Source organism: Stenella coeruleoalba (genome assembly GCF_951394435.1).
Source record: "Stenella coeruleoalba genome assembly, chromosome: 2".
NCBI classification, from domain to species: Eukaryota; Metazoa; Chordata; class Mammalia; order Artiodactyla; family Delphinidae; genus Stenella; species Stenella coeruleoalba.
The window spans coordinates 163,163,912-163,190,882 of NC_137147.1; the positions used below are offsets into that span (position 1 = coordinate 163,163,912).

A 26,971-nucleotide genomic window follows, 5' to 3' on the forward strand; every position below is an offset into this window, starting at 1 on the left:
AAGGTTAACAGAACCTTGGTTTTCATTGCTTGTAGCTGAGATGCCCCACCTCTTTTCTCTGTCCATTTTCTTCCCCCTTCTGATGATACCAGCAGATGTAGGCTGATGCAAGGCTCTTCTTAATTGTAATTTCTGGACTCCTAACTGTTCCTTCTGCTTCTGAATATCTCTGCCTCTGGTTCCCTTTGACCCGCTGGGATTTCATCTGTCAGGATGTGTATAACCAAGTATCTTGAGAGCTTCCAGTAGATTTCAGGATAGTAGAACAGATCTCTGCCCCACTCCCCTCAGAAGTGGATATCATATTGTTAGTTATGAAATTTAATGCTTTAGGTGTGGTAATTCTATGCAAATAACTGAATTTATGTGAACTGTTAGGTATTCTCATAGTTACTAGTTAATATGAAGTTACAACATAAGTGCTTGAACAGGGTCTTGGGAGTTAGAATCTTGGCAATTCCAGTTACTAGTAGTATGACCTTGGAACACTTTCTTAGCCTCCTGGGGGTCTTAGTTTTCCTCTTTTAAAAATAGGGAGAATGATAGCTACTTTGTAGGATTGCTGTATTAAATGAAATCCTTAAAAATACTTAGTATAGTTTTGACACAGACTTAACACTCAGTAAATGGTATGTAGAAAACAGCTATGTAAGTGGGGCCTAAAGAAAGTTATAAACTTAGTTCACTAGGTTTAGATTTGTTACATCCCAGGGGACTAAGGAAATCACACTTATCGCAAAAAAGTCACAGTTGAAGTATTTGAGAAAACAATATAAGAGATGTCGGCAAATTTTCCACATATGAAAAAGGTAGACTGTGAGATGTATAGACGGGGAAATTTGGCTCCAATGCACAGCAAAGTTCTGGAACAGTAAATTAAGCATATGGTTTATAATCATTTAGTAGACTGTAGTAGTTGCTAGAAGTCACCATGGGTTTACTAAGAACAAAACTTCCCAAACATTCCATTTCCCTTTCAAATAGTATTATGTGCTGTGTAAAAGTGAGGAATGCCACTTCAGCCGAGAATCTAATTGTCTACTTATGGTTAGTACAGTAAACTATGGGCTAAGACTGCTGCGTTTGTAACTCAGTAGCCATCGAAGCCAGCGGATTAATGTCTTGGTTTTCTTGATGGGGTCTCTGGTGGAATACCATGGAGTTCTGGCATGTAACTCTCTCACTAAAGACTCTAACTAGGAATGTAGATGAAGACATACGGTATGAATGTGTACCAACAAAATATGCAGATGGCCCAAAGTGGAGAGGGGTAGTAACTATAATAGAGGAGAGAATCAAAATTCAGAATATTTCTGATCATTTGAAGCATTGCACGGAACCCAAAAGATTGAGTCGAATGAAGCTAAAGTGAAGACGTTAAGCTCAAAAGGTCAAGCCTGAGCAAGAAAGGAGATCTTGTTTGGCAGAAGTTCAGGTAAAAATGATCTGGTCATTTAATTGACCCTAAACTTTATATTCTTCCATTCATCCATCCAGTCATTCATTAATTCACTCTAACATGTATTGAAAGTACTACCTGCCATGCCCTTTTCTTACCATTGGGGAGACGGTAGTGAACAAAATAGTCAAAAATCCCTACCCCCATGGAGCTTATCTTCTTCATATGCCAACAGTTGTGCAGCTGCCTAAAAAAAGTGAACCTAATGTTAGACTTTATTCGCAAAAAGTATAATATCCAGCTCATGATGGTTAATAGTTCTACGCTGTTATTTAATATGTTGTTCTTGGTGCTGTATCTTACACTGGGATCATTACTTTCAGTTCTGAATGCTCTAGTCTGGACAAACAAGAGTGACAATAACATGATGGTAGGAATATAAACCATGTTGAAGGGAAATTGGTCGATGATAGGAAGAGTAAACTAAGTAGGGAAATTATATCCCTCAAATATTTGCAAGATACATGAGACGAGTTTATATGATATGTAAGCTTGTTCTGTGTGGCTCCCAGGAGTCAATACTAATTATGACGAGGATGATTTCTGGTAAACAGAAGAAAGATTGAGCTCCGTGAGGGCTGAGATGTCGCTGCTGTGATTCCTAGTCATGTGCCTGGTACATGGTAGGCGCCCAGAGATGTGTGGATGGATATTCACATGGCATTTTGTGAAGATAACCTAGGTACTAAAATAACGTAAAAAATTTAAGTTCAGTTTTTGTGTATCTTTTTGCGTACGCGGGCCTCTCACTGTTGTGGCCTCTCCCGTCGTGGAGCACAGGCTCCAGACGCGCAGGCTCAGTGGCCATGGCTCACGGGGCCCAGCCGCTCCGCAGCATGTGGGATCTTCCCGGACTGGGGCACGAACCCGTGTCTCCTGCATCGGCAGGCGGACTCTCAACCACTGCGCCACCAGGGAAGCCCTAAGTTCGGTTTTTGTATATCTTAAGGAATCTGAGGGTGGAATAAAGTACCTGAGAACAGCTCTGAGGGATCAGGATGTTTTCTTCGATCACGTTCTAACATTTACAAGTGAATTAAACCACTTTTCTTAAGAGACATTTAAGAGGCCATTTTAAGATTTCTTTGAAATTTCTAATATGCTTATTCACACATTACCCAACCCAGCTCAACCTCCATCATTTTTTGAGGGCTTCCCCATAATTCTGACCCAGGGCCTTGCTTTCTCTGAATTTAACAATTCTGCAGAGCGTAACGTTTAATTCTTCCCTAATTGCTTCATGGGTCTCCCCATCAAGGTGATAAGATTTTGGAGGGAAAAACCTTATTTTATAGTTTTCTCGTATCAGACACAGAGCAGGAAGTCAGGAAATGACTCGCTTGCTTGATTCATCCGCTAAGAAGGAGAGTCAGTAGCAATAGCATTTCAGCCACTGTAAGAACTCATGTAAGACATAACGGTTAAATAGCCTTTAATTTCTCTAGCCCCTGCGTACAAAGAAGGGATTTATGTTCTTAATTTATTAGAGCCTCCTGCGTTGGCCGGGCATGTGCTTTGTACGTAGTTGATTCTTTGTATATAGTTGAATATTAATGGCTGTGGTCCAGGGCTCAAGTTGTCTTCTTGGTTGAACCTCCGAGGGGAGCTGGGACTCCAGGTACAAACCCCTAAGGCCCGCTTGGAGGCTCATTGACTGGGATTCATGTACTTGGGTGGCCGGATCTAGCACCCAGTTACATTTGAACTTCAGATAAACAACAGTGCAATGTTTGGGACACACTTATATTTAAAAAGTGTTCATTGTTTATCTAGAATCACACGTTAACTGGGTGCCCTGTATTTTACCTGGCAACTCTCCAATAAACCCCATTCTTTTCGTGTTCCCGTGAATCTAAGCTGCTAATTAACCCCTAACTTAACTTCACTGAAAGAAAATATTCGTGCCCATGTGATTGATTCCAATGGCAACTTTTTTTAATTGAAAAGAGGGAAAATCCATGCGCTGTATACTGTTTTTGTCATATTCTTTCAGGTGTGTCCAATAATGATACTTCCACAGACACCTAGGGTCTCAGCAGTTCCAGATTAATCTCTCATGGTTTCCTTGGTGGCATAGTTTAGCTGGTTCACATGACATGTTCCTGATGTTATTTTGCTCAGACAGCACAGAAACCATTGCTAACAAATAATCAGGTTCTGCACGTTAGAAGCGGGTGAAATGTGAATTTGGGATACTCTGTCTTCTCACTTCCTACACATCAACTGCATTGGCTAATAAGAGCCGCAGCAATCAAAGCAAAACATTACCTCTCCTGGTTAATTCTTTTGTTCTCTTCTTTCATCTGCTCAAAGGGAAGATAATATTCCTTATAAACTTCTTTTGAGGGGAAGACAGCTCACACTTAGGAAAGTTGCGTCCATTTTCCCTAAATAAATAATGACTTGCCGTTCAGGAGCAAAAGCCTTAAATATCATTTATTCATTCAGCAAACATTTATCAAGCAGCTCTATGCTAGGTACTAAGTGGAAACAGAATGAGTAAGATGTAGTCCCTGCTTTCAAGGGTTCACAGGAATCTGCCCGTTCAGTGCTTGCTTTTAAATGGCTCAGCAGTCATTTCAGAGAAAAAGTGTGTAATAAGAGCTAACTAGCTCATAATGAAATGATTCTTCTCTCAAATGCTTTCAACAAATACCAAACCTTACATTCCGAGCAGAGGCTGTTCCTAATCGGTATTTCGAGGGGCTAGACTTGGACTGGTTCCTTCTCCCTTTGTTCAGTCGTTAGGACTTTGCTGCTCCCAGTGTAGCCCGCAGACCAGCAGCATCAGCATCTCCTGGGAGCTTGTTAGCAATGCAGACTCTCGGGCCCTGTCCTGGACCCACTGAATCAGCGTGTGCAGTGGAACCAGGACCCCAGGTGATTCATGTGCACATGGCCCTGAGGTTTGAGAAGCCCTGGTTTGATACAGAATTTCTCCAGCTCCACGTTGTGCGGGATGATCATCTGAGGATCTTGTTGAGGCAGATTCCTGGGCCCCAGCCTCAGGGATTCTGATTCTGTATGACGGGGCCCAGCCTGAGAATTTGCATTTCTCACAATCTCCCAGGAGATGCTGGTGCCGCCTGTTTGGGAAGCACTCTTGGGGTAGCACCAGTCTAGCTCGCTTGGGGTATTGAACTGACCTTTGCTGGCGATGGTGACTAGAGCCCCAGTGAGGAGCTCAGTCTGGTTTTCCATTGCTTACACTGGAGTCAGGAACATGAGGACGAAACTGTTCCCTGAAAGAAAATATTCGTGCCCATGTGATTGATTCCAATCTGTTGTGGGGATGGATTTGCATACAGTGGACTATTCAGGCCAGTCTGTTCTGGCTGTTGTGAGACTACAGAAGAGGGAGCAATTAAATTCTCCTTGGGGGCTGAGCCATTTGAGTTGGGCCCTGCAAGATAATAGGATTTTGGCCCATTCCTGGGATTCATATGAATAAATGCCAGGAGAGTGGGATATACATGAAGCAGTGATAGTTAATCCAGTATTGCTACATTGTAAGATATAGAGCCTCCAGAAAGAAGAAGAGCAGAGAGCATGGGAGATGGGTCTGGGAAAAAGTTTGGGGACAAGATGGAGAGGTGTCTTAAAAATGTCACCTTAAGGAGTTTCGATTCTGTCTTAGAATTTTTTGCTATAATGACATCTGTTTTTTTTTGTTTTTTTTTAAAAAGTTTGCATGTCTCGTACTTACTATTCTGTGTGTGTGCTTTTTTTTTTTTTTCTTTCAGGATTAAGCATGAAAACATTGTGGCCCTGGAAGACATCTATGAAAGCCCAAATCACTTGTACTTGGTCATGCAGCTGTAAGTACCTGATTTATTTGATGAGTGCAGACCAGGGGTTGCAAACTCAAATGCCTAAAGGGCCAGGTGGTAAAATAAATTAATGGAGTGGGCAGGGCAAGACAGCAGGGAGTGGTGAGAACTGTAGGGCGGTGGGCAAGAATGTGTCTGTCTAAGAACAGTGGTCTTTAGACCTCACTTGGTCTCATCTGCAGCTGCTGGACCAGACCGCAAATCTGGAGTCCTCACAATGGAATCCAATGCTACTGTTGCAGGGTCGCTCTATCTAGGATGATGTCTCTTTTGCTTTTTTAATGTGCAAGGTCCACATGTTGCTTCCTGAAAGCACTTCAGTGGGCCCACTGTGAATACACTCTGCTCCTGTCTCCAGGAGAAACTCCCACCCTTGTCTTCATTTCTAGGGAGGCTGGGGGATGGCAGCAGATGGTAGCTGTGTGTTCTGTCCCTTCCCTTCTCCTCTTCTGCTGGCAGATAAATGCACATGTGATTCGTGCCAAACATACGAGACGTATAATTGGAGTTGGACTATGCCATTAGCATAGTCCCCCTTTAGAATATTTCTGCATTCCAGTAACTCTGGAGCTTACCAGAAGGTGGAAGAAATAAGAAAGCCGAATATCTAGGTAGAGGCTATACTTGAACAGGTGTTTTTTTGTTTTTGGTTTTTTTTATGTGAGGTGAAATTAGCCTGCCCACATACACAAATGCTTTATTCTAAGTGATGTAATTCGTAGGAGTATTCCAGGACTAAACTTGTTATAATTAAGTGACGGAAGCTGTATCAGAATGCTACATGTTCACCGCGACTTGAGTAAATTCTGGAACACTTTGTTATTGAGCTTAATGACCAAAGAGGATTTTTGCTGAAGGTCAGAATATATACTTAAATTTCATTATTTATTAATGATTTTCAGACTTTGAATTTCCAAAGGTATTTAGAAGATTTGAGGGTCAGGCTAACAATTTCTTTTTCATCGATTTTCCTTTTTCTTATGAATGTTTAAACAACACATTAACTTGGAATCATGTTAGGATGCAAATAAGTTTTCATCAATGCACTTATTTAATCTTTCATTATTTTTAAAGTATTTTTAGTAGGTTATGACACTTTAAACACTTATAAAAGTGTCCAAGTTGGAAGCATGTGGGCAGTTTTTCTCTGACAAATGACAGTCCTAGGTGATGACCAGCAGTTTTACAGGTTTGTGTGTCGTTGTCGGCTGTTAGGCAGTGACTGGTGACTCCATGTTAATTTTCAGTATCCTAAGTGCGATCTTTCCTAGTTCCTTGCTATTCTGTTTGTTTTATGATTCACCACATTTCTAGTTCCCCCCAGATCTGATATCCTTCCTAGAAATTCATGTGACTTTCTTTTATGCAGAATCAACTCTTAAAGAAGCAGGTGAATCACTTTCCCATCAAATATTGACTGCCCAATAGGAAAAACAACATTTTGGGGACAAGAAAAAGCCCCACAAAATGTCTGTAGTACATTTAAATGTGTGCTTTTTTATTGGCAATGCAAAAAGCAAAATATTAATACTTGAATCCAAAGCTATATGCATTCACTTGCTTTAAGTTCTCTGTTTATGAAACCGTCACGAAATAAGAGGAAACACCCCAAATATGTACGTCTCAGCTCTGCCTCTTACTGGCTGGGTGAACTTTAGCAAATAACTGGGCCTTTCTACTTTCTCTATGGAATTATTTTATCAGTTTGTCTCTGCAGATGGTCTTTAATTTTATGAGATAAAGTTCAAGTACATTTGAATTCTACCTTTCTAAGCAACTTGATTGTATACTTATGAGCAGTAGTGTATATAAAGATAGGTTGGCAGGAGAGCATGAAAGTGTCCAGAATGGGATGAACTTTAGAACATTTCTCTTACTATTTTATTGTTTTCAGTGTGTAAGTCTTCCATATCGTTGTTGAATTTATTCTGAAATATTTTTTTGATCTTGTTGTAAATGGGTTTTTACTTCATTTTTCCAGTGACTTGCTTCTGTTATAAAAATACAGTTGATTTTTGTACATTCACTTACAATCTTGCTAAATTCACTTATTGTTTGTAGTAGTTGTTTTGTGGATTTCTTAGCATTTTCTATCTAAACAATCATGTCATCTGCAATTTACGTTGATTCTGGTTGGTCCCCAAAGGAATTCTATTTGGTAAAACACTGATAGTTTAGTCCTAAATATTAAGTGTATTTGAATGTCGTAATTATACTCCTTTAAAATGTTTTATGTCAGATGTTTTGAAAATTCAAATTGACCTCCCTCTTATGCCTTCCTCTCCTCCATTCGTTATCTTAATCAGTGAGATTTTTTAAAAAGCAATGGCAAAAAAGAAAGAAAGGGAGGGAGGGAGGGAGGAAGGAAGGAAGGAAGGAAGGAAGGAAGGAAGGAGACCCTTAATGGATCAGAATATAATCCTGAGAAAATCTTTGGTCTGGTTTGAGAATTTTGTGGGCTTTATTGTTATTTTTGTTGCTGTGTTTTAGTTTTTGTCAGTAAGACTCAATAGTTTTCGCTTGTGAGACCCCTGTATTTTTTCTGCCTGGGTCAGCAGAACATGGGTTGGTTTGTTTTTTTTAAGAGTTTAGAAAGTCCTTGATTTCTAAATACTTGGGGATGGTCTAGAACACAGCATATGAGAGGGACTTTAGTTCACAGTATTTGTGCCTGGGAGGTTTCTGGTTTCCTAGGAAACATCATCTTGGGCACTGACACTCAGATATAATAGGGGATGCGCAGTAGTAATTTTATTACTTAGCTAATTGCTATTTCGACTCTGAGTACTGTAGCATGTTTGTTCCTTCGCTACTGCAGCAAAGGAAATTTGATTGTTTATAGAGTTCTATATTTAAATTTGATTCGGGGTTTGGGACAAATATCTTTTTTTCCCCAGAGTGCTATTTTTTCGAGCATTCTTCTCTTTTTTCAGTTCTTTTTTATTATTATTATTGAGAGATAATTGACTTATAACATTTTATTCATTTTAGGTGTACAACATAATGAATAGTTCTTTTTTGGAACATTCTTCCTTAGATAGTGTGAGATCAAAATGACATTGAAGTAAATTACAGAAGAAAGGTCAGTTTGTTTAAAGTTTATTTCTGGTCTGACTTTGCTTGTGGGGTGTTAGCCCACAAGCTGGGCTTGAGGTTATCATATTCACCAGATCCGAAGTAAACTCCTGAACGTTTCACAAAATCTGCTTTCTCCTGCTGTCTGTCTCATCCCAGCAAATGGTAAACTTCTTTCTTCCAGTTGCTCAGGCCAAAACCCAAAGTCTTCCTTGACTCACCTTTTTTCTCTTAGGCCCTACAGTCCCATCCATTGGCAAACCCCGTGGTCACCAACTCGAGACTATCTCGAGAATCCAGCCACTTTCTCTTCATCTCCACCATCATGGATAAAACTTATCTTTCTTCCCCCATCCTTTCCCCACTGCACTGGTCTTTCTCAGCATGTTAGCCAGACCTTGTCATGCCTCTTGAAAACTCCTACTGGCTTCCCATCTCAGAGTACAAGACCAAGTCCCTTTTTTTTGGCCGCACCGTGTAGCCTGCAGGATCTTAGTTCCCCAACCAGGGATTGGACCCAAGCCACAAGCAGTGGAAGCGGGGAGTCTTAACCACTGGACCACCAGGGAAGTGCAAAGACCAAGTCCTTGTAGCAGTCTCCAGGGTCTTCCGTGTCCAGACCCCCTGGTCACCTCTCTGACCTCGCCCCCCCACTCCTCTCTCATTATTTCATTCACCTTGCTGTTCCTCAGACACACCACGCCTGTGCCACCACGAACCTTTGTTCTGCTTGGAACACCGTCTCTTTGATATCGTCATGCCATCATGGAAATATTAGAAATATTAGAATTTCTACCAAATGTCACCATTTCAATGAGATATTATTCCCCAGCGCCCCTGTGAAATAGCACCTCTCCCTACCGTCTCTTGCCACACACACATTCATTCCTGGCCCCCTGCCCAGCTTGATTTTTCTCTGTAGCACTTGTCACCGTCAGAAAACGTATCTCTGCTTTGTTCTCTGCTAGAAGCATGCTGGTACATTACGGTAGGCACTTACGAAATATTTGTTCCATTAATGATTACATATAATAGGAATAGTGGTTGACACTTATTTATTCACTCATTTAATCCTATCACAAACTCAGGAGCAACTCTCTCGTTTTTTTTTTTTAACTTAAACTGCATACAGCATATATATTTTTTAATTTAAAAAAAATTTTTGGCCGTGCTGTGTGGCATATGGGATCTTAGTTCCCTGACCAGGGATCAAACTCATGCTCCCTGCACTGGAAGTGCAGAGTCTTAACCACTGGACCGCCATGGAAATCCTCAGGAGCAACTCTTATCCCAATTTTACATGAAGAACCTGAGCAGAAAACTTGGATCATTTATCCAAGCCAGCAAGTGACCCAGTGAATACACTTAATGAAAGGAATACAATACACTGATGACATTTTCTAGGAAAAAATCTTGTAGGTAATATTAATGTGAATAGTTCAGTTTACCTTGAAAAATGTATTACTTATGATTCCGTAAATGCTTAGCTAACTATAAAATGCCCTGTATATTGTAGTGGTTTGTGAGGGGAATAAAATTTACTGCATAATATCACAGAAAGTCACTAAACCAACCTCAGTTCATTCACAGCAGTGATTGTGTTTCTTTCTTAATTTTTTCAACTAATGAAGGGATGGATGAACGTGTTTTACCAGTATTGTGATTTGCTGCCTCGTGCATATTCCATGCGAGACAGAGAGATTTCTAATATTCTGATAGTCCTTTTATTCCAGGACAGCATTAAGATATGTACAACTAGTTGCCCGCTGAGCCTGAAAACTAATGATTAAACACACGTTCTTTCAAGAATGTTAATTGGATTCCTGAGCAGTCCAAGACACAAAAATATATGCAGCTTCCAAGAGAAAATCTGATTTCTCTACTCCACTAGCTGGTGCATGAATCTGTTTGAACAGTTCCCTATTTGTGGGTTGCCAGTGTTATTTCATGTGGATATTGTATTCATAATTCATACTGTGTGTTCCCAGAAACAGTTTTAATTAGAACACAAATTATGACTCCCAACAGAAAGTCTTTTGTAAGTAGCCAAGCATAATAATGAAGACAGAAGTGTTTCTGACTATGACACCTTCATATATTTACATATAATTTACCAAAATCTTCTCTCTGTTCACAATAGGCACTAATTGAGAGCCCAGAGGGCCTGTGGCCTCTGTTCATTATTGGGTGGGTGGGCAGGGGCTTGGGGGACACACATGAGGTGCAGTCGGGGGATTCCATGGCTCTCTTTTTGGATGAGCAATCATAACCCACCAGCACTGCACCCCTCAAGGTTTGCGCAGGGAGCTCTGGATCACCAGGAAGTCCTCAGTGGAGGAAACGGCCTCAGGTGGAGGGTGATTAGGACGTAGCCAGATGGATGTGCTGGGCATGGTGTAGGTGGGGGGAGCCATGCTCCAGGCTGAAGGGCTGTCACGCAGAGAGGCTTTAAGGAGCCTGGGTGGGATGTGTGGGGCTTAGTCTGTGGGGACTTCAGTTTGTGAGAGGTTTAGTCTGTGAGGGGTTCAGACTACGAGGGGTCCAATCTGTGAGGGGTTTAGAATGTAGGGGGGGTCCAGTCTGTGGGGATCTGTTCTTTGCGGGTTTCAGTTTATGGGGGATCCAGTCTGTTGTGAGCGGTCCAGTCTGGGAGGAGTTTAATCCGTGGAAGGTCCAGTCCGTGGAGTGTTCGGTCTATGAGGGGCACCATCCGTAAAGTGCTATCTGTCGGGGTCTGCCTTTGGGGGTTCAGCCTGTATGCGGTTTTGTCCTGGGGGGTTTCAGTCTGGCTAGGATGGGGGACTGTGTGACGTCTTGGTGGGAGATATGGCTGGAGACCTGGGCAGAGGCAAAGCCAATACTGCAGCTGCTGCTTCTTTGTCATCCTCCAGGCTAATTACTTAATATGCTTTTATTGTTTTTCCTGCCACTGGAAAACCTACTGAGAGTTAAAGAGTTTAGAGAGTTAAGGAGGAAAAGAAAAGAGAAAAGCCAAGGTCCAAGATAATCATGAACCAATTTTACCAGGTTCAGCTGTTTGAAATTGCCAACATACAATCACATTTTTTTAGATCTTCCTTTTTTAATGTAAGCACTTAAAACTGTACATTTTCCTCTTAGCACTGCTTTTCCTGAATCCCATAAGTTTTAGTATGTTGTGTTTTTAGTTTCATTTGTCACAAGATATTTTCTCCTTTCCCTTGTGATTTCTTCTTTGACCCATTGGCTGCTTGAGTGTGTTGTTGAATTTCTACATATTTGTGAATTTTCCAGTTTTTCTCCCACTGTTGATTTCTACTTTCCTTCCATTGTGATAGGAAAAGATACTTTGTATGATTTCAATCTTTTAAAATCTATTCAATTTTTTTGTGTTTTGTGGCCTAACATCCTGGAGAATGTTCCATATGAACTTGACAAAAATGTGCATTCTGCTGTTGTTGGATGCTCTGTTCTGTGTATGTCTATTGATCCGATGGGCTTGTAGTTCAAGGCCTCTGTTTCCTTATTGATGTTCTGTTTGGCTGTTCCGTCTATAATGGAGAGTAGCATATTGAAGTCTCCTCCTATTTTTACAGAGCTGTTTCTTCCTTCAATCCTTTCAATGTTTGCTTCATACATTTTGGAGCTCTGATGTGTAATACATGTTTGATGTGTGTATCTTCTTGGTGAATGGATCCTTTTATCAATGTATAATGTCCTTCTTTGCTTCTTACAACAGTTTTGACTTTGTTTTTTAACATCTTTTTTGGAGTATAATTGCTTTACAATGTTGTGTTAGTTTCTGCTGTGTAACAAAGTGAATCAGCTAAAAGTATACATATACCCCATGTCCCCTCCCTCTTGCGTCTCCTTCCCACCTTCCCTATCCCACTCCTCTAGGTGGTCACAAAGCACGGAGCTAATCTCCCTTTGCTATGCGGCTGCTTCCCACTAGCTATCTGTTTTACATTTGGTAGTGTATATATGTCCATGCCACTCTCTCACTTGGTCCCAGCTTACCCTTCTCCCATCCATGTCCTCAAGTCCATTCTCTATGTCTGTGTCTTTATTCCTGTCCTGCCCCTAGGTTCATGAGAAGCATTTTTTTTTTTTGATTCCATAGTTAGCATATGGTATCTGTTTTTCTCTTTCTGACTTCACTCTGTATGACAGACTCTAGGTCCATCCACCTCACTACAAATACCTCAGTTTCATTTCTTTATATGTCTGAGTAATATTCCATTGTATATATGTGCCACATCTTCTTTATCCATTCATCTGTCAGTGGACACTTAGGTTGCTTCCATGTCCTGGCTATTGTAAACAGAGCTGCAATGAACATTGTGGTACATGACTCTTTTTGAATTACGGTTTTCTGAGGTTTATACCCAATAGTGGGATTGCTGGGTCGTATGGTATTTCTGTTTTTAGTTTTTAAGGAACCTCCATACTGTTCTCCATAGTGGCTGTATCTATTTACACTCCCACCAACAGTGTAAGAGGGTTCCCTTTTCTCCACACCCTCTCCAGCATTTATTGTTTGTTGATTTTTTGATGATGGCCATTCTGACCAGTGTGAGATGATATCTCATAGTTTTGATTTGCATTTCTCTAATGATTAGTGATGTTGAGCATCCTTTCATGTGTTTGTTGGCAATCTGTATATCTTCTTTGGAGAAATGTCTATTTAGGTCTTCTGCCCGTTTTTGGATTGGGTTGTTTGTTTTTTTGATATTGAGCTGCATGAGCTGCTTGTATATTTTGGAGATTAATCATTTGTCCATTGATTTGTTTGTAAAGTATTTTCTCCCATTCTGACGGTTATCTTTTCGTCTTGTTTATGGTTTCCTTTGCTGTGCAAAAGCTTTTAAGTTTCATTAGGTCCCATTTGTTTATTTTTGTTTTTATTTCCATTTCTCTAGGAGGTGGGACAAAAAGGATCTTGCTGTGATTTAAGTCATAGAGTGTTCTGCCTATGTTTTCCTCTAAGAGTTTTCTAGTGTCTGGCCTTACATTTAGGTCTTTAATCCATTTGGAGTTTATTTTTGTGTATGGTGTTAGGGAGTGTTCTAATTTCATTCTTTTACATATAGCTGTCCAGTTTTCCTAGCACCACTTATTGAAGAGGCTGTCTTTTCTCCATTGTATATTCTTGCCTCCTTTATCAAAGATAAGGTGACCATAAGGTGACCATATGTGTGTGGGTTTACCTCTGGGCTTTCTATCCTGTTCCATTGAGCTATGTTTCTGTTTTTGTGCCAGTATCATACTGTCTTGATTACTGTAGCTTTGTAGTATAGTCTGAAGTCTGGGAGCCTGATTTCTCCAGCTCCATGTTTTTTTGTTTTTTTGTTTTTGCGGTATGTGGGCCTCTCACTGCTGTGGCCTATCCCGCCACGGAGCACAGGCTCCGGACACGCAGGCCCAGCGGCCATGGCTCACGGGCCCAGCCGCTCCGTGGCACTTGGGATCCTCCCAAACCGGGGCACGAAGCCATGTCCCCTGCATCGGCAGGCGGACCCCCAACCGCTGCGCCACCAGGGAAGCCCCTCCATTTTTCTTTCTAAAGATTGCTTTGGCTATTCTGTGTTTCCATACAAATTGTGAAATTTTTTGTTCAAATTCTGTGAAAAATGCAATTGGGAGTTTGATAGGGTTTGCATTGAATCTGTAGATTGCTTTGGGTAGTATAGTCATCTTCACAATGTTGATTCTTCCAATCAAAGAGTATGGTATATCTCTCCATCTGTTGGTGTTTCTTTCATCAGTGTCTTAGAGTTTTCTGCATACAGGTCTTTTGTCTCCTTAGGTAAGTTTATTCCTAGGTATTTTATTCTCTTTGTTGCAGTGGTAAATGGGAGTGTTTCCTTCATTTCTCTTTCAGATTTTTCATCATTAGTGTATAGGAATGCAAGAGATTTATGTGCATTAATTTTGTATCCTGCTACTTTACCAGATTCATTGATTAGCTCTAGTAGTTTTCTGGTAGCATCTTTAGGATTCTCTATGTATAGCATCATGTCATCTGCAAACAGTGACAGTTTTACTTCTTCTTTTCCGATTTGGATTCCTTTTATTTCTTTTTCTTCTCTGATTTCTGTGGCCAGAACTCCCAAAACTATGTAGAATAATACTGGTGAGAGTGGGCAACCTTGTCTTGTTCCTGATCTTAGTGTAAATGCTTTCAGTTTTTCAACATGGAGAATGATGTTGGCTGTGGTTTTGTCATATACGGCCCTTATTAGGTTGAGGTAAGTTCCCTCTGTGCCTACTTTCTGGAGGGTTTTTATCATAAATGGGTGCTGAATTTTGTTGAAAGCTTTTTCTTTCATCTGTTGAGATTATCATATAGTTTTTATCCTTCAATTTGTTAATATGGTGTATCACATTGATTGATATGCATTTATGGAAGAATCTTTTCATTCCTGGGTTAAACCCCACTTAATCATGGCGTATGATCCTTTTAATGTGCTGTTGGATTCTGTTTGCTAATACGTTGTTGAGGATATTTGCATCTATGTTCATCAGTGATATTGGCCTGTAGTTTTCCTTTTCTTTTTTTTTTTTTTGCAGTACGCGGGCCTCTCACTGTTGTGGCCTCTCCCGTTGCGGAGCACAGGCTCCGGACGCGCAGGCTTAGCGGCCATGGCTCACGGGCCCAGCTGCTCTGCGGCATGTGGGATCTTCCCGGAACGGGGCACAAACCCGTGTCCCCAGCATCGGCAGGTGAACTCTCAACCGCTGCGCCACCAGGGAAGCCCTGTAGTTTTCTTTTTTAGTGACATCTTTGTCTGATTTTGGTATCAGAGTGATGGTGGCCTTGTAGAATGAGTTTGGGAGTGTTCCTCCCTCTGCTATGTTTTGGATTAGTTTGAGAAGGATAGGGGTTAGGTCTTCTCTAAATGTTTGATAGAATTCGCCTGTGAATCCATCTGGTCCTGGGCCTTTGTTTGTTGGAAGATTTTTTTTTTTTTGCAGTATGCGGGCCTCTCACTGCTGTGGCCTTTCACGTTGCGGAGCACAGGCTCCAGACGTACAGGCTCTGCAGCCATGGCTCACAGGCCCAGCCGCTCCGCGGCATGTGGGATCTTCCCGGACCAGGGCACGAACCCGCGTCCCCTGCGTCGGCAGGCAGACTCTCAACCACTGCGCCACCAGGGAAGCCCCTGTTGGAAGATTTTTAATTACAGTTTCAATTTTAGTGCTGTGATTAGTCTGTTTATATTTTCTGTTTCTTCCTGGTTCAGTCTTGGAAGGTTGTGCTTTTCTAAGAATTTGTCCATTTCTTCCAGGTTGTCCATTTTATTGGCATATAGTTGCTTGTAGTAATCTCTCATGATCCTTTGTATTTCTGCAGTGTCAGTTGTTACTTCTTTTTCTTTCTAATTCTGTTGATTTGAGTCTTCTCCCTTTTTTTCTTGATGAGTCTGGCTAGTGGTTTATCAATTTTGTTTATCTTCTCAAAGAACCAGCTTTTAGTTTTACTGATCTTTGCTATTGTTTCCTTCATTTCTTTTTCATTTATTTCTGATCTGCTCTTTATGATTTCTTTCCTTTTGATAACTTTGGGTTTTTTTTTTTCTTGTTGTTGTTCTTCTTTCTCTAATTGCTTTAGGTGTAAGGTTAGGTTGTTTATTTGAGATTTCTCTTGTTTCTTGAGGTAGGATTGTATTGCTATAAAGTTCCCTCTTAGAACTGCTTTTGTTGCATCCCATAGGTTTTGGGTCGTCATGTTTTCATTCTCATTTGTTTCTGGGTATTTTTTGATTTCCTCTTTGATTTCGTCAGTGGTCTCTTGGTTATTTAGTAGTGTGTTGTTTAGCCTCCATGTGTTTGTATTTTTTACATATTTTTTCCTATAATTGATATCTAGACTCATAGTGTTGTGGTCGGAAAAGATACTTGATACAATTTCAATTTTCTTAAATTTACCAGGGTTTGATTTGTGACCCAAGATATGATCTATCCTGGATAATATTCCATGAGCACTTGAGAAGAAAGTATATTCTGTTGTTTTTGGATGGAATGTCCTATAAATATCAGTTAAGTCAGTCTCGTTTAATGTGTCATTTAAAGCTTGTGTTTCCTTATTTATTTTCCTTTCAGAGATCTTTCCATTGGCGAAAGTGGGTGTTAAAGTCCCCTACTATTATTGTGTTACTGTCGATTTCCCCTTTTATGGCTGTTAGCATTTGCCTTAGGTACTGAGGTGCTCCTATGTTGGGTGCATAAATATTTACAATTGTTATATCTTCTTCTTGGATTGATCCCTTGATCATTATATAGTGTCCTTCTTTGTCTCTTGTAATAATCTTTATTTTAAAGTCTATTTTGTTGGATATGAGAATTGCTACTCCAGCTTTCTTTTGATTTCCATTTTCATGGAATATCTTTTTCCATCCCCTCACTTTCAGTCTGTATGTGTCCCTAGGTCTGAAGTGGGTCTCTTGTAGATAGCATATATATGGGTCTTGTTTTTGTATCCATTCAGCTAGTCTGTGTCTTTTGGTTGGAGTATTTAATCCATTTACATTTAAGGCAATTATCGATATGTATGTTCCTATGACCATTTTCTTAATTGTTTTGGGTTTGTTATTGTAGGTCTTTTCCTTCTCTTGTGCTTCCCGCCTAGAGAAGTTTCTTTAGTATTTTTTGTAAAGCTAGTTTGGTGATGCTGAATTCTGTTAACTTTTGCTTGTTTGTAAAGGTTTTAATTTCTCCATCGAATCTGAATGAGATCCTTGCTGGGTAGAGTAATCTTGGTTGTAGGTTTTTCCCTTTCATCACTTTAAATATGTCCTGCCACTCCCTTCTGGCTTGCAGAGTTTCTGCTGAAAGATCAGCTGTTAACCTTATGGGGATTCCCTTGTATGTTATTTGTTGCTTTTCCCTTGCTGCTTTTAATATTTTTTCTTTGTATTTAAGTTTTGATATTTTCATTAATATGTGTCTTGGCATGTTTCTCCTTGGATTTATCCTGTATGGGACTCTGCGCTTCCTGGACTTGATTGACTATTTCCTTTCCCATATTAGGGAAGTTTTCAACTATAATCTCTTCAAATATTTTCTCATGCCCTTTCTTTGGGACCCCTCTAATTCGAATGTTGGCGCATTTAATGTCCCAGAGGTGTCTGAGACTGTGTTCAGTTCTTTTCATTCTGTTTTCTTTATTCTGCTCTGTGGTAGTTATTTCCACTATTTTACCTTCCAGGTCACTTATCCATTCTTCTGCCTCAGTTATTCTGCTGTTGATTCCTTCTAGAGAATTTTTAATTTCATTTATTGTGTTGTTCAGCATTGTTTGTTTGCTCTTTAGTTCTTCTAGGTCCTTGTCGAACATTTCTGGTATTTTCTCCATTCTATTTCCAAGATATTGGATCATCTTTACTATCATTACTCTGAATTCTTTTTCAGGTAGACTGCCTGTTTCCTCTTCATTTGTTTGGTCTGGTGGATTTTTACTTTGCTCCTTTATCTGCTGTGTATTTCTCTGTCTTCTCATTTTGCTTAACTTACTGTGTTTGAGGGCTCCCTTTCACAGGCTGCAGTTTCATAGTTCCCGTTGTTTTTGGTGTCTGACCCCAGTCGCTAAGGTTGGTTCAGTGGGCTGTGTAGGCTTCCTGCTGGAGGGGACTTGTGCCTGTGTTCTGGTGGATGAGGCTGGATCTTGTCTTTCTGGTGGGCAGGACCACGTCTGGCAGTGTTTTTTGGGGTGTCTGTATTATGATTTTAGGCAGCCTCTCTGCTAATGGGTGCGGTTGTATTCCTGTCTTGCTAGTTGTGTGGCATAGGGTGTCCAGCACTTTAGCTTGCTGGTCGTTGAGTGGAGCTGAGTCTTGGCATTGAGATGGAGACCTCTGGGAGATCTCTCACCGACTGATATTATGTGGGGCCAGGAGGTCTCTGGTGGCCCAGTGTCCTGAGCTTGGCTCTCCCACCTCAGAGGCTCAGGCCTGACACCCGACCAGAGCACCAAGACTCTGTAAGCCACATGGCTCAGAATAAGAGGGAGAAAAAAAAGAGAGAAAATAATAATAATTAAAAAATAAATTTTTTTAAATTATTGAAATAAAAATATTTTTAAGTAATAAAAAAAATAAAAGAATAGAGCAACCAAACCAATAAACAGGTCCACCAATGATAGCAAGTGCTTAAAAACTCTACTAAGGTAAGCATAAAAATCAGAAGCTAGTCAGTCGCATACAGCAAACCCCAAGTGTACAGTTGCTCCCCACGTCCACCATCTCAATTTGGGATGATTCGTTGTCTCTTCAGGTGTTCCACAGATGCAGGTACATCAAGTTGATCGTGGAGATTTAATCCACTGCTCCTGAGGCCGCTGGGAGAGATTTCCCTTTATCTTCTTTGTTCGCACAGCTCCTGGGGTTCAGGTTTGGATTTGGACCCGTCTCTGCGTGTAGGTCGCCGAAGGGCGTCTGTTCTTCGCTCAGGCAGGACGGGGTTAAAGGAGCAGCTGATTCGGGGGCTCTGGCTCACTCAGGCCGGGGGCAGGGAGGGGCACGGAGCGCGGGGCGGGCCTGCGGCGGCAGAGGCCAGCATGACACTGTAGCAGCCTGAGGCACGCTCTGCGTTCTCCTGGGGAAGTTGTCCCTGGATCACGGGACCCTGGCAGTGGCGGGCTGCACAGACTCCCCGGAAGGGATGTGTGGACAGTGACCTGTGCTCGCACACAGGCTTCTTGGTGGCGGCAGCAGCAGCCTTAGCGTCTCATGCCCGTCTCTGGGGTCCGCGCTTTTAGCCGCGGCTCGCGCCCGTCTCTGCAGCTCACTTAGGCGGTGCTCTTAATTCTCTCTCCTCGAACACCCCGAAACAATGGTCTCTTTCCTCTTCGGCAGCTCCAGACTTTTTCCTGGACTCCCTCCCGGCTAGCAGTGGCTCACTAGCCCCCTTCAGGCTGTGTTCACACAGCCAACACCAGTCCTCTCCCTGGGATCCGACCTCCGAAGCCAAAGCCCGAGCCTCAGCTCCCAGCCCCCGTCCGCCCCGGCAGGTGGGCAGACAAGCCTCTCGGGCTGGTGAGTGCTGGTCGCAGTGATCCTCTGTACGGGAATCTGTCTGCTTTGCCCTCTGCACCCCTGTTGTTGTGCTCTCCTCCATGGCTCTGAAGCTTCCCGCCCCAGCCCAACCCCTGTCTCCACCAGCGAAGGGGCTTCCTAGTGTGTGGAAACTTTTCCTCCTTCACAGCTCTCTCCCAGAGGTGCAGGTCCCATCCCTATTCTTTTGTCTCTGTTTTTTCTTTTTTCTTTTGCCCTACCCAAGTACGTGGGAGTTTCTTGCCTTTTGGGAAGTCTGAGGTCTTCTGCCAGCATTCAGTAGGTGTTCTGTAGGAGTTGTTCCACATGTAGATGTATTTCTGATGTATTTGTGGGGAGGAAGGTGATCACGTCTTAACTGCTCTGCCATCTTGAAGGTCCTCTCACAGTTTTGACTTTTTATAACCATGTTTTTAATGCAATCACATTTGTTGTAAAGATTTTTATAATGCTTTTCTAAACAACACCTTACCCATTTTATCCAATTTGAATGAAATTGAACATCTTTCATGAAATCTAATGAGTTCTTTAAAGTATGCACAATTTAAAAATCCCATACATTATAGAACAATTGTAAAATAATTGGTAGGTAACATCTGGTCACTAATACTCAAATTTGAGAATCCATAAAAGTACATAAAGAGTAGAGCATGTGTAGAATATAAAACATCAATTTCAGAAATTATCCACTGATTAACTTACATGTTGTACACATATTTATTTGATTTAAGGATACATGTAATGCTGTAGAGTCAGCAATTGGAGCTTATAAAATAAAAAATAGAGATAGCACTGCGGACTTCATTGCTTCTAATTCCCTAGTATATAAACATTTGGAGCTTGTAAAAAGTGTGCATATGCAGTAATAAATTTCTGAATACATCAGATTAGACATTCTGGGTTAAAATGCCCCTGAATTACAATTCTATCTGATGACTTATTAAAAGAAATAGGCTCTCTACTCCAGGCAAACCAATTTCCTAGGATTTCTCTCATGTCTTCCCAGTTTCTAAAATGCTCTTTCTCTTCTTCTCAGGCATCTAGACCCTCTCTTTTCTTTTAGACCATCAGACTAAACCCCTCATTATCCTGCCCAGGCTCCTTAATGCCTCTTTTTGTACCAGCCCTTCAGCTTGGAGTACAGCCTCCCAGCCCACCCCATGCCCAGCACATCCATCTGGCTAAGTCCTAATCACCCTCCACCCAAGGGTGTCACCTCCACTAGAAGTGACCTGTGACCCCAGAGCATTCTGCACAAACCTTGCAGAAAGAAATCATTGTATAAAATTGCTCCTCTTTAAAATGTAAGATGTGCACCCCCTGTGGTCCCAGGGGACCAGCCCCCAGAGATTCGCTCTTTCCTGAAATTCTGTAACATTTTAAATGTGTACCGGTCATTATGCATTATGATAACCATTCATTCATTTACTCAACGAGTACTTCTGGAGCCTCTGACTTGTGTCTGGCTTTATTAACCCATGGGGATACAGCAATGAATACAACGAATTCCCTTCCCCTATAGAGCTTACATTACAGCAGAAGAGAGGGACAACAGATAAACAGTTCACTTTATAAACAAGTTAGTATATACCGGACAGTGGTAAAGTTTATCGAGAAAAGTAAAGTCAGGGGGATGTGGAATGCTGGAAGGTGGGTGAGTGGTTTGCTATTTTATATACAGTCAGGGGAGACCTTTCTGAGAAGATGACATTTGAGCAAAGACCCGAAGAAAATGATGTAATGAGCCACGTGGCTAGGCCTGACTTCATGGGTGTGTGCCCAGTGTGGGCACACAGAGCCCCATGCCCAGGAGGGTCCCGTTCTTGGGGTTCAGTGCTTTGCACTTGCCATCTTAAAATTCTTAATAATTGACTCTGAATTTGTGTTTTGTAAGCGAAGTCCCTTGGAGGGACTTGGAGCATTGGCTCATATCAATTTCCAAGTCCTGTCACCTTCCCACCGGACACCTTCTCCCTTGTTCCCACCCAGTGGGGGTCTGGGCATAAGCGGGGGGGTCTGCTCAGATGTTTGCACCCCACACGCCGGTGTAGGCGGAACCGCAGGTGCTACAGGGTCTGCACTCACCCCGCAGGTGAGTATCCCTGTGACCGAAGGAGTGTGACATTAAATAACAGATTAAAAAAACCCACCATGACAGGTTGAGTGCGAGACAGTAGAAGAAAGGAAAAAAAAGGTTTTCCTGTTTTTTGAACACGGGATGTACAGTTCTATTTTGCACCGGGCCCAGCAAATGCTGTGGCCAGCCCTGTGTGTGGCTGTCAGAAAAAGCATCCTGGCAGCACAACCGCAGGCACAGGATGGGGGTGAGCAGCTGCGCCCTGTGGTAGAGGAAGATCAGGGGGCCTGAGAGGCCGGAGGAGAGCCAGTGGGCAGGTGAGCACTCAACAGAAGGGCCCTGAGAGGAGTGGGAGGCCACGCTGAGTGCGGCCTGGGTTCAGGAGGAGGAAGGGGGAAGCAGGGAAGAGTCTAAGGGGGGAGTTCTAGAACACTCCACAGTTTACTGACGTTGTGGTGCATTTACTATTCAGTGATCATATCCTGACTTGCCAATTTAAATCTGAGCCCCTGCAGGGCAGAGACTATTGAGTCATGGGATGTAGCCTAAGCTAACCTTGGAAATAATCTTATCCAACCCCAACTTCTGTCCTTTTGAGGGAATCACTGCCCCTTCCTTGGAATTGTGGAAATTCAAACGATTTTCAGATTACTTCATGGTGAAAGGTGAGGCTCTTCGGTGTAAACTCCCTCACGGTCCCATTGGGAGATTTTGTCAGGCATCTGGTAGGAGATTTGGGGGCGATCTCACAGGGCTTATTTAAGGACTTCATTTAGGGATGCTGCGAATGGAAAGAGCACGGGGCCGGAGCTGGCAGGCACGGGTGCCAGGCTCCCTCCTGCCCCTGACGAGTCCTGTGACACCCCAGCGCCTGCCCTCCCTGGTCTGTCTATAAAGTGGAGGGTTCTTATTGTTGTTGTTTGTTTACTTGTTTTAGACAAGCCTAAGGTCTCAGGTCTAAAGTTCTGTAGTCTGTTTCATTGGCTGTTTCCATTTTCTCGGTGTAAAACTCCATGAAACAAGTGCAGACGTTAGAAATCCAGTACTGTAGTTGGGTTTTCTGCGTTTGCTAGCCCAGCCACTCCATTTCCCAGATATTTTTAAAACCGTGTCTTATCTCTTTGAATCCATGGGGCTTTATAAATAAGGCATGTTGGTGATGAAGCTGGTTCGGCAGCCCTGATGAATGTAGGAAATTTGATGTTTTACAGGGCAGGGCGAATGGGAGTGGCTGGGATTATGGAGATGTTCTCAGGTTGCTCTTTGGAAGCAGGCGTTTACAATTCTGCTGGATCTGGATGATTAACTTTACATTTTTTTAAATTAATTTTTATTGGAGTATAGTTGCTTTACAATGTTGTGTTAGTTTCTACTGTACAGCAAAATGAATCAGCTATACATGTACATATATCCCCTCTGTTTTGGATTTCCTTCCCATTTGGGTAACCACAGAGCATTGAGTAGAGTTCCCTGTGCTATGCAGTATGTTCTCATTAGTTGTCTATTTTATACATAGTATCAATAATGTATATGTGTCAATCCCAGTCTCCCAATTCCTCCCACCACCCTCTTTCCCCCTTGGTATCCATACATTTGTTCTCTAATCTGTGTCTCTATTTCTGCTTTGCAAATAAGATCATCTGCACCATTTTTCTAGATTCCACATATATGAGTTAATATGTGATATTTGTTTTTCTCTTTCTGACTTACTTCAAAAAGATACATGCACCCCAGTGTTCATTGCAGCACTACTTCCAATAGCCAGGACATGGAAGCAACCTAAATGTCCATCAACAAAGGAATGGGTAAAGAAGATGTGGTACATATATACAGTGGAACATTACTCAGCCATAAAAAGGAATGAAATTGGGTCGTTTGTAGAGATGTGGATGACGTAGAGACTGTCATACAGAGTGAAGTAAGTCAGAAAGAGAAAACTGTACATCTAGAAATAAAAATCCTTGCTCCTTTTTGGCTCAGACTCTGAAGCTCTGTTCTCCTCCACCCATCCTTGTTTCTCCAGCTGCCCATCATCTTTTTTTTTCTTCCAGTTTTATTGAGGTAGAATTGCCATGCAGCGCTGTGGAAGTTGAAGGTGTGCAGCGCAATGACTTGATTCATGTACATCATGAAGTGATATCGCAATACGTTTAGTAAACATCCATCATTTACACAATTTAAAAAATAGAAATTTTTTAAATTTAAAAAATAGAAATTTTTTTCTTGTGATGAGAACTCTTAGGATTTACTCTAACAGCTTTCATACATAACACACAGCAGCATTAATTGTATTTACCGTGTTGTACATTACATCCCGGTACTTATTTATCTTATAACTGGAATTCTGTACTGTTTGACCCAACCTTCTTTTATACATTGAAGACTTTGGTGTCTGATGCATCGATTTCTACCCCCTCCCCCAATGTCTGCGCTCAGGATGATCAGTGGGGTACCTTCAGTGTCCCTGTGGACAACCCACATGATAAACCTTTAGTGTTTTTCAGCCAGCTCCTCTCCTGTCACACACACCCCTGGGCACTTTCCAGAATGGTGTTCCCCGAAGTTGCTTCCGCTCTTAATCTTAATCGTAATCTTAATCTTCACCACTCTATGTCTGTTTTCAGCCTTGCTGACAATAATCCCTCAATTTTTTTTATTTCTTGTCTCTTCCTTGGCATTATGGAGAGCCCCCCAGCGCCTCCCTCCTTGGGCTTCCTTACCCAGTCTAAACCCTTTCAGTATCCCCGCGGTCAACATCCTTCCTTCTTTGCCTGCTGTATCCATCTTGCAGATGCAAAACTCGACATCACTGTAACTGCCTGCATCCTCTGTTCTTACATCAGGGCTGCTGGGTACTGCTGGGGGATAGGACACATGTGAGTGGCTTGGAGCTGCTGAAAATTAAATGGTCTCCAATCCCAGCCCAGTCCCAGCACTGCTCAGCTCTCCTTTCATGTGATTCTGGCAAGATTCTTCTTCCATTCTCTTGTTTTCCACTTAACTCTATACGTTTATCACTCTTCTAAGCTACCTGCTCCAACGATTGGATGTTAGAACTGTATGAGCCTTTAAGGATGGTACTTTGTAAATCAACATAAGGCTACTAAAATGGTATCGAACTTCTCTGTAAACAAATCCCCCAGAGTTCGGCTGCATTGGTTGAAAAGCAGTTGGAAATCTTTCATCAAAATGTTCAACAGTTTAAGTGCAAAACAACAGCAGCTTTTGACGTTTTTAGCAAATTGCAGTTATTGAAAACAAAACTTGAAACACATCCCTGTGAAAGAAAGAAACAGAACAAATTCATGATGAGAGCTCAAATAATGTATAAGAGTTTTGAAATTCTGTGATTGTTCTTTGGAATAACTCAATCTGTGGGCAGTGTCTTGGTGGAGCTCCTATTTTCAATTGGATAATTTTCTGTCTGTTCTGCAGTGGATTGAGACTGGGAAGGCTGACCATTCTGCAGCATTCACACGCAGAAAAACATTGTAAAAATCATCAATAGAGACAGTTTACTTGACAGGGTTTGTCTGTTCAAAGAAAGGTAGTATTTATCAAAGAAAGGTAGTATTTGTCCAAGAAAGGTAGCAAAATGACAGTAACTATAAAAAAATACTTGGGCTGGAGTATTTATATGTTCGATTTAAAATTTACAGTTTAGAATGTTTTTGTTTAGCAGGATTTGCTCTGAATGTACTAGGTATTAAAGCAACTTACAGAGTGGTTTCCAAGTTAAAAATATTATGGTTGATAGAGAAGATCCACTTGGAGGTGTTTGCAGTTTCAAACTTAGTGATTGTAAATTGCAACTTTGAAGACTGTAAGCGATTTTTTTTTTTTTTTGGAGTATAATTGCTTTACAACGGTGTGTTAGTTTCTGCTGTATAACAAAGTGAATCAGCTATATATGTACATATATCCCCATATCTCCTCGCATTTGCGTCTCCCTCCCACCCTCCCTATCCCATGCCTCTAGGTGGTCACAAAGCACCAAGCTGATCTCCCTGTGCTATGCAGCTGCTTCCCACTAGCTATCTGTTTTACATTTGGTAGTGTATATATGTGAATGCCACTCTCTCACTTTGTCCCAGCTTACCCTTACCCCACCCATGTCCTCAAGTCTATTCTCTATGTCTGTGTCTTTATTCCTGTCCTGCCCCTAGGTTCTTCATGACCATTTTTTTTTTTTAGATTCCGTGTATATGTGTTAGCATACGGTATTTGTTTTTCTCTTTCTGACTTACTTCACTCTGTATGACAGACTCTAAGTCCATCCACCTCACTACAAATAACTCAATTTCATTTCTTTTTATGGCTGAGTAATATTCCATTGTATATATGTGCCACATCTTCTTTATCCATTCATCTGTAGATGGACACTTAGGTTGCTTCCGTGTCCTGGCGATTGTAAATAGAGCTACAGTGAACATTGTGGTACATGACTCTTTCTGAATTATGGTTTTCTCGCGGTATATGCCCAGTAGTGGGATTTCTGGGTCATATGGCAGTTCTATTTGTAGTTTTTTAAGGAACCTCCATCCTGTTCTCCATAGTGGCTGTATCAATTTACATCCCCACCAACAGTGCAAGAGGGTTCCCTTTTCTCCACACCCTCTCTGGCATTTATTGTCTGTAGATTTTTTGATGATGGCCATTCTGACTGGTGTGAGGTGATACCTCATTGTAGTTTTGATTTGCTTTTCTCTAATGATTAGTGATGTTGAGCATCCTTTCATGTGTTTGTTGGCAACCTGTATAGAAGATTGTGAGCGATTTTATGAAAAAATTAAAAATAACAAATCCACATTGGAGAAAATGAATTCTTCAGATATAGATTTGGAGAGAGATATGAATTAACAATTGATTAAAATATGTAACTATGTTCCAGGAGTAATTATTCTACTTACAGTATTTTCTGATATTCAGACAAGCAACAAAAAAGTTTTTAAAAGTATTTCCATACATGGATGTAGGTTATTCTAATTTTTTGGAAATAAGTTTATTTTTGAAAATAGTTATTAAACAAAATTATTTTCATAGGCCTACCAGTGTGATAAACCAATTGTCAGTCCATAAATAAAAATTTCAGACATTGTATGGTTTTATTAACTTCGGTAGCTTCTTTCATTCTCTAAATAGGCTAGTTAGATACTAAATTATACAGTAGTTCTAGCTGTGATACTCTTTCTAGCCTGCTTCTCTCCAGGAATTAAACCAATCCTCCCTGTCTTTTTCCACTTCTTGTAAATGATTTCATTGTGCCCTTTCTGCTCTTACTTGCCCACACATCTGTCTCTTCTAACTGGAAGTGCCTTGAAAACACTGTCTTATTATTTGTGCATCCTCAAGATTTATCCCAATGCCTGGAACCTAATAGGTCTGTAATAATGATTATTAAGCAAATGAATTTAGGAATCTAGGATTTTTTTTTTTTGTAGAACATTCTAATAAGGTAACCTGTCCGTAAGCATTTTCATTCAACATCATACCTTTC

General features: G+C 41.4%; 1 protein-coding gene across 3 annotated transcripts in view; it reads left to right on the forward strand.

The window, feature by feature from the left end:
• Positions 1-26,971, forward strand: part of CAMK1D (calcium/calmodulin dependent protein kinase ID) — a 417,502-nt gene that overhangs the window by 252,022 nt on the left and 138,509 nt on the right. For all 3 annotated transcript variants that reach the window (XM_079912676.1, XM_079912678.1, XM_079912677.1), the window contains one exon: positions 5,203-5,277. In XM_079912676.1, coding sequence (XP_079768802.1) covers positions 5,203-5,277 — 75 coding nt within the window. The remainder of the gene's footprint in view (positions 1-5,202; positions 5,278-26,971) is intronic.